Source organism: Octopus bimaculoides, chromosome 24 (genome assembly GCF_001194135.2).
Source record: "Octopus bimaculoides isolate UCB-OBI-ISO-001 chromosome 24, ASM119413v2, whole genome shotgun sequence".
In the NCBI taxonomy this organism is placed as follows: Eukaryota; Metazoa; Mollusca; class Cephalopoda; order Octopoda; family Octopodidae; genus Octopus; species Octopus bimaculoides.
The window spans coordinates 183,829-191,994 of record NC_069004.1 but is presented as its reverse complement, the minus strand read 5'-3'; the positions used below and the strand labels follow the sequence as shown (position 1 = coordinate 191,994).

At 37.3% G+C, this 8,166-nt stretch overlaps 1 protein-coding gene across 1 annotated transcript in view; it reads right to left on the bottom strand.

Annotated features, from left to right (window-relative positions):
* Nucleotides 1-6: 6 nt before the first annotated feature.
* LOC106881471 (ADP-ribosylation factor GTPase-activating protein 2) overlaps nucleotides 7-8,166 on the bottom strand; it is a 40,810-nt gene continuing 32,650 nt past the window's right edge. Inside the window, exons 9-12 of the mRNA XM_014931864.2 lie at nucleotides 5,209-5,361; nucleotides 3,273-3,387; nucleotides 2,528-2,740; nucleotides 7-319 (exon numbers count right to left, since the gene is read on the bottom strand). Of these exons, the coding sequence (XP_014787350.1) occupies nucleotides 302-319; nucleotides 2,528-2,740; nucleotides 3,273-3,387; nucleotides 5,209-5,361 (499 nt within the window). The 3' untranslated portion in view covers nucleotides 7-301. The remainder of the gene's footprint in view (nucleotides 320-2,527; nucleotides 2,741-3,272; nucleotides 3,388-5,208; nucleotides 5,362-8,166) is intronic.

Below are 8,166 nucleotides of genomic sequence, written 5' to 3'. Positions count from 1 at the left end.
GCACTCCAAGCAGTCTAGAAGTTGGGTGGTAGTAAAGAGAATGGGGAGTGGACTGTGGGGGTGGGGATAGGGTAGGAAATTGGAGAAATATATTTTGCACCAATTGGTTTGTTTTGTTTTATTTTGTTTTGTAGTAGCAACAGGTTTTTTGTTTTTTTTTTTACATTTTTTTGGAGGATGAAAATATTGTAATGTTGTCAGACTCAAGAGCTCATCATCATCATCATCATCATCATCATCATCACAGAAAAGGGAATTCTAGGATGACAGAGGCCAATCAAGTGTAGACAAACGTGAGACATCAACTGCCGTATTTTTCCTGGTGAAAAGATACAAAAATGAGAAATGCATGAAGCAAGAAAAATTGGATGTACACATTCTTACAAACAGACATTTATCTATATCCATTAATGCAACAGTACTTTGCTTCCTACCTGCTTTTTATGGAATGAAATCAAAGATTAGAAATACAAACACATATCATTTTGTACGACTGATAAATATTTATTTCGTTTCTGTTCATTAAGTCTTTTGCTGGTTATCAGATTGTAGAACTTGCTGAGAGAGTCTAACCAAGTACATCAACCCCAGTTAATTAATTTATCAATGTCGTTATGCCAAACCTTGATTGGCTTAAATAGAAAAACCAAGCTTGCACTCATTCAGACGCACCTTTTCTGTTTTTTACTTGCTTCAGTCATTCGACTTTAGCCATCCTGGGTCATTGTCTTGAAGTGTTTCAGTAAAACAAATCAACTGCAGTACTTATCTGTTTTACTTTTTTAAACCTGGTACTTATTATATTGGTCTCTTTTGCTGAACCACTAAGCTACAGGGATGTAAACACACCAACACTGGTTGTCAAGAGGTGGTGGGGGACAAACACATACATACACACACTCACATATATATACAATGGGCTTCTTTCAGTCTCTGTCTATCAAATCCACTCACAAAGCTTCACAAGGCCTGAGGATATAGTAGAAGACGCTTTACCAAAGTGCCAAGCAGTGGGGGGCTGAACCTGGAACCATGTGGTTGGGGGGGCAAACTTCTTACCACACAGCCACAATTATATGTATGAAATGAGAGACTGATTGCTGAATCATTGGCGCACCAAACAACAAAAAAAACCACATATTTCAAGTTAAAATCCCACCAAAGTCACCTTTCAGCAGTGAGTCAGCAAAATCATTTTTTCTGGGTTCAAATCTTACCAAAGTCAATTTTTTATATTGATACAGTCCAAGTTCAGTTCAAAGGTTGCATCTTTTTCACAGGATGAAATTGGCTGTGTTTATTCTGGACAGAAATGGACTCTTCCACATCTATAATGCTTAATACACACCAGATGTTGCAAGAAATTTAAGAGAGAGATACTTTCGGTCAGTGGTTCTCAACCAGGGTCCGTATAAGATTTTTTCGTCAAAGCTTATGAGCAATTAATTGCTTATACTTCAAAGTATTTTAACAATTTTTTTAACATGGAGGTGTGTGTGGTGGAGGAGGGGTCAGTAGAGTCAAATAGGAGTCAAAGAGGTCCATAGGCAAAGAAGTGGCTGAGAAGAACTGCTTTAGAAAATATAGTCATAGCTATTTTATGTCTTGAATACATGATAGAATGATAATGGTTTTATTTCACTGTTTAGAGAGAAGGAGAGTGTTTATGACTCCTTATTTTAGCAATGGTCCCTTAGGACTGGTGAGAAGTGGTTATCCTTAGGCCACAGACTTGCTTTCAATGCTTGCAATAGTGTTGATTCTGCTGAATGCACCTGGGAACCAGGTGGGGATGTATTAAACCAGACAACAGATTAAATATACCTTCCAGAACACAAAGAGCTGACAAAATAATCTGGTGCTCCAACAATTTTACCAATCCATCACCTTGGCTTACTATTTTGTATTGACATTAACCCTTTCGTTACCAACCTGGTTGAGACCAGTTCTAGCTCTGAGTACAAATGTCTTGCTTTCATAAGTTTTGAATTAAAATCTTTCACCAAACCTTAGTTATAATGTGTTCCTAACACTAGCTTAATGATAACTAAGTTATTTTACTAAATTCTTTGTTACATTTAAAGTAATTGAAAGAAACAGAGTATCGCAAAATAAATACAGTAACGAAAGAGTTAAATATGATACATAGATGGCTATTTTAATTAACTACAGCCTCAATTGCATAAAGTGGATTTTTAATCAGTTGGACAGCAATTTGCAACATCAGTGAATGTTTTATTCATTTTTACCTATATCACAGATGCTGAATTCTTGTTTCAGCATGTGGTTGGCCATTGAAAAGGTCCAATCTCAGGACAAATACTGCAATCACTAGTCTATAAACAGTGTGTATACATTAAGCATGACATACGGATGGCTATCTTTATGAAAAGATGAAAGTTGACTAGATTAGAACTTGGTGCATAGTGAACTGGAACAAATACATCAAGGATTCACGTCAATTGGGAAGCTATTGATCTACTGACTCAGAGCTGATCTGAGATTAAACAACATAACAAACAAATACCTGTAATGAAGACATCACTCCATTGGCGAGGCTTGACAACTTGCCAGCTACCTTAGTAACTCCTTGTCGGACTCCCTCCTTGATGTCAGAGAGGTCAGTTCCGGAGTACTGGCCGGAATCCGAATTGGAACCACGTGAAGTCCTTCCAAAGAAGTCGTCGCTGGAGATACTTGAGTTACCTGCAAACTTGCTCAAAGTCGCTTTGTGCTCCATCTGAAAGACAAAAACATCACACATATATATATATATATATATATATATATATATATATATATATACACATACACATACATATATGAGTATGAGTACGTGTGTGTGTGTGTGAGAGAGTAAGAATGAGTGTGAATGTTGACGTTTCACTTGTTACTATTTAAGCAAAGTAGTGGTGATGTTGATAATGTTTGGTTGCTCAGCCCTTTTGAAGACAGAATTTAAATATCCCTTGTTTGGAAAATCAGGAGAAGAAGACTGACAACGAGAAGAGTATTAGGCTTTGGAAACCTGTCTGAAAAAAATCAATTCCTGTGCAAGAAGCGATACTAGCAAAGAAAAACCAGTTACAGTAAATGAATGAACAAGATCGTATATATATATATATATATATATATATATATATATATATATAAAAGCAAACATAATCTCACAACTGTTTAAACATTAATCCTGTTAAAATCTTTGTGTATATGTTTATGCTTATGCACACACACACATTTCAGAAAGAAAAATTACACAAGCAACTACATACCGCAGGGTCTCTTGGCCCGAAGAACTGATCCGATGATATTGATTTAGCATTGCCAAATTTGTTCTGAGCAGTGCTAGAGGTTTCAACTTCAACAACTTTTCTGTTGCGGCTTGGCCTACAAAGGTTATAGTAGATATAAGAGGAGAAATTTTATTATAGACAAAAGAGGTGTATACTGCAGATACTAAGATCAGAGATTGATATTTGGGAGTAAATGTAATTGTTTGTTAACAGCAGTATAATTAAAAGGAGTGCCTTATTGTAGAAATGAATTAATGTATGGAAATGTTTAGCATGTTTGAATACCTAAAGTTTAGCCTGTACAGTATATTGATCAGTGACACAATAGGTAAGGATGTTACTGCTCCTAGATCAGAAGTAAACTTCACTGGTTTGAACCTTGCAATAAGATACCTGATGACTAAAGCTATTGTAGATATATAATGTACACTGATTACATTAGTTGGAGTGGTGGTCCTCATCTTGATTATTGCTTTCACCATTTTGGCTTCTTCAACCTTCTTTGGGTGTCTTTTGTCATTCTGATGTAAACAGGGTACACAATAAATTCCACATCTCAGAAATATAAAAGATATAAATATTGGTTTCAAATTTTGGCACAAGGCCAGCAATTTTGGGGAAGGGTCGATTACATTGACCCCAGTGCTCAACTGCTACTTATTTTATTGACCCCAGAAGGATGAAAGGTAAAGTTAACCATGGCAGCATTTGAACTTGGAGCGAAAAGTTGGTAGAAATGCTGCTGAGAATTTTTTCCATCAAGATTCACAATTCAGCCCAGCTTTACTGTGAAGATAGAAATATGACAAAAAAAAAAAAAGAGAAATAATGACTAAAGATAAGGTTAATTTGTCCAGAAAATTATAATTTTTATTAAGCACAATGCATTTAGATATTTATTTAAGATGCTCTTGACATTTCTAAGGTTGCTTTTATCTCTTGCTTGAAAAACGGGTAAAAACTGACAACAGGAAGAGCATCTGGCCATAAAATCTTGCATTAAGTCTCTGTCCAACCCATGTGAAAATGGGGAAAAAGAAAAAATAGACATAAAAAAAGATATTCAGTGTTAAGAGAAGTGATATACTTTCAATATAGAATTCAAACAGGGTGAATTAGGTCAAATTGTAGTCAATATTACACCGATGTATTTGGTCAATATTTCAATATATTTTGTACAGCTATCTACATGTGTAGTCAATATTTTAATGTATAAACTACTATAAGTGCATATGTGGTCAATATCTGAAATTCTGCTGTGTAGTATCTTGGGCAAGTGTCTTTTACTATAGTCTCAGGCCAACCAATACCTTGTAAGTGAAACTGTATGGAAGCCTATCATGAATGTATGGGTGTGTGCACCTATGTTTACATTGCTTAACAACCAGAATGCCATAATTTGGCAGTCCAACAAATAGAAAATGATAAAATAAGTATCCTATTTTAAAAAATAAATCCTGGAATCAACCGGATCAATATTTGAAAGTAGCAATTGAGCATGACCGAAATGTAAAGGGTGAAAACCATGTTTACATATGTCAGGTGTGTTTGTAATTGATGGATGCTACAGGCAATGGACTTACAACAGCTGAAGAAGGGCAGCAATCAGCTTATCCTTGATACAGAAACTTGAAGTCCTGTCTGTGAGCCTCCACATTCAATAAATAATCAGTAAGAATGTATTTTGTAGCTAAACAAGGGGTGAAGAAGAGATATAGCAGTCCACTGCTGGACCTATCTCATTTCATGTGTGGGGGAGAGAGAGAGAAGAGAGAGAAGAGAAATAAAGAGCAGGGAGAGAGAAAAAGAGAGAATGTGTGTGTGAGAGAGAGAGAGAGAGAGAGAGAGAGAGAGAGAGAGAGAGAGAGAGAGAGAGAGAGAGATGAAGAAACTGAAGGTAATATGAAATACTTACTTATCCGAATCATCATAGCTGGGAACTGGGTCTGTAAAACTAGTTTTAGTTTCAAATCTATCAACATCCCAAGAACCAGTTCGGTTAGAATAACCCCATTTGGAATTCGAACTGGAACTACCACTGCTGCTGCCAAACATACCATCACGATACCTGCAGGAACAAACACACTCCATAAAAAGGGAAAGGAAAAAAGAAACATTGGCATCACACTTTATAGAATTGATTAGAGATTATTGACATTTTTCAATACAAACCCAAGGAGAAGAACATTGGTTCCACGATACAAAAACTCATTTGTTTTAACCTTATAAAATCCAAATTTAATAGTAAGGAGACCATTTGATGTAAAAAATTTAATTTATACAGGCATAGCTATATGACAACTTGGCAAGATGCCACAGAGTTGGACTGTTTTGGTAGATAAAAACTGTATGGAAGCCTGCTGCATGCACATTTGTAGCTTTCATATGTTTAAACTACTCAAAACCCAATATACTGTGATTTGTCATATTATTTCCTATCTCTGTTGAGATGGGGAGTAATAATATGGCTGGTACCATAAAAAAAGCACCCAGAACATTCTGTAAAGAGGTTGGCTTTAGGAAGGGCATCCAGCCTCAACAAAATTCTATCATCTACTGAACGAGTTGATGCCTTCAGTCACGGCTCCTCTCATTCAATTATCTGCCACATTCAGCTCGGCTTTCGTCACATTAATGACTGCAGTGAAACAGCCATTTCTTCTTCATATCAAAATACTCTAAATAATGCTTTTATTTATTTTTTTTGTTTCCTTCTTTCTTACAGATAAAACTGACCCCAATATTTGGCTGCTGCTATATATTTTAACACAAAATCTGACCCCCAGTGAAATGTAACTTCAGAACCTCAAGGGACATAACTCAAAATTGTACATCACTAAACTTGCCTTTTACTCTCCTGATTTCACACACTGACTCCAGCCACAAAGTTGACCGATACAACTGACGGATTCGAGTTTGAGTCTAGTGGTAAGACTGGTGGTTGTACCATCAGCCCTGAAAGAATCGATGACAAAGTTAACTGTGGCAGGATTTGAATTGCGAATATAGGTACGTGTGTGTGTGAGAGAGAGACTGTCTCCTTGCCTTCCCATCATGTTACAGACGTAAATGAGTGCCACTGTCATGCAAGCAGTGTCCTTCACTTCCAAACTTTCATGAAAACGTCTGGCCATTGGTAAAACGTTGACTTAAATGGAAACAAGTAAGGGTTGGTGACAAGGAGGGAATCTGGCCATAGAAAGATGCACAACGAATACCATCCAACCCATGAAAGCATAGAAAAGTGGATGTTAAAATGTTGCTGCTGCTGATGATGATGATGAATATACGGTAATGAAGCTAAAATCTGATGACCTGTTGACCTACAAAAATCAATATTGTCTCCTGACAATATTGATTTTTATATTGAAGCAAAACTATTCAGTGAAGGAAAGCTGGGGGTGTAATAGTTTCTGACACAGGCATAAAGCCAGAAATTGGCAAGGAGAGACTATATTGATCACCATCCCTTGTGAGTAGGCCCGGCATTTTACCACCATCTCTCCCTCTCTCCAGTTGGGTAGCCATGTACCTCCTTTACAGCAGCACACCTGTTTCTGTCCTCACTCCTGATCTCTCTGGCTGGGAAACCATGGACCTCTCCTACAGCAAGACACCTGTCTCTCTCTCACTATAACCATTCATCATCAACTGACACAAGATCACCTCCTCCTCCTCCAATTCCCCCTCCCTCCCTCCCTCTCAAAGGATCTTCTTTGTCTTGCAAAGTTACGTGGTGACCTTACCAGTGCTGGTGCCACTTAAAATGCATCCAGTCCACACTGTAAAGTGTTTGGTGTTTGGAAGAGCATCCAGCTGTAGAAACCATGCCAAACTGACCTCGCCTGTGCTTGTGCCATGTAAAAAGCACTCGGTCCACTCTGCTGGGTGGTTGGTGTTAGGAAGAGCATCCAGCTGTAAAAACTCTGCCAAAACATACACAGAAGTCTGGTGCAGGCTCCTGCTTGGCCAGTTCTTGTCAAAAACTATCCAACTCAGGCCAGGATCAATGATGATGATGATGATGATGATGATGATGATGATGATAATGGTTGATCCTAGTACATAATCAATATTATTCTATTGACTCTGGAGTTATAAAAGGCAAAGTTGGCTTCAGAAAGATTTGAACTTAGAATGTAGAAACTCCACTGTCCTCCACCACCATGTTAATAATAATATCATATATAATTATACACACACACAGGGAGGTCATTAGTATCTGGAATCTTGCCCCACTTGGCCAGCGCTTATTTCAACAACCTCAGAAAGATAAAAGAGAAGATAACCAGAGTGGGGCTTGGACTTAGAACATGAGCAAATACTAACAACACATGGAAAATGCCTACAGCTGCTAGACACTTTCTATCTGGTACTGATACATCTTTGTCTTTTAACACTATACATCTTGAGACAAACACCACAGTTTCCAGACTTTCGATAGCATATTTGCATTAAGTAATGATATACAGAATGCTACTAACAAAGCATTTAATATGTCAGGCTACCATTTCTAATACTTCACCATCTTCCTAATAATTGTTTGTAGCATAGGCAAAAGGTTAGAAATTTGAGGATATTGGTTCCAATACATGACTGGTCCTTCATCTTATTGAACCTGGAAGGATGAAAAGCAAACTTGATCTCAAAAGATTAAAGGGTTAGAAGTAATACCACAAAGCAGTTTTGTTTGACATAGTAACCATTCTGTTAAATCACTGCCCTTTGTGGTTAGTAATTGTTGCGTTTCAACTTCCTGATAATGAAAATAATACGGTTAACCTGTAATATTGGCACAAGGCTAAAACGTTTGTATGGGGGTAGTATGGTCATCTATAGAGGGGAGGAGGAAGTATGATTGTTTGTACGGGGG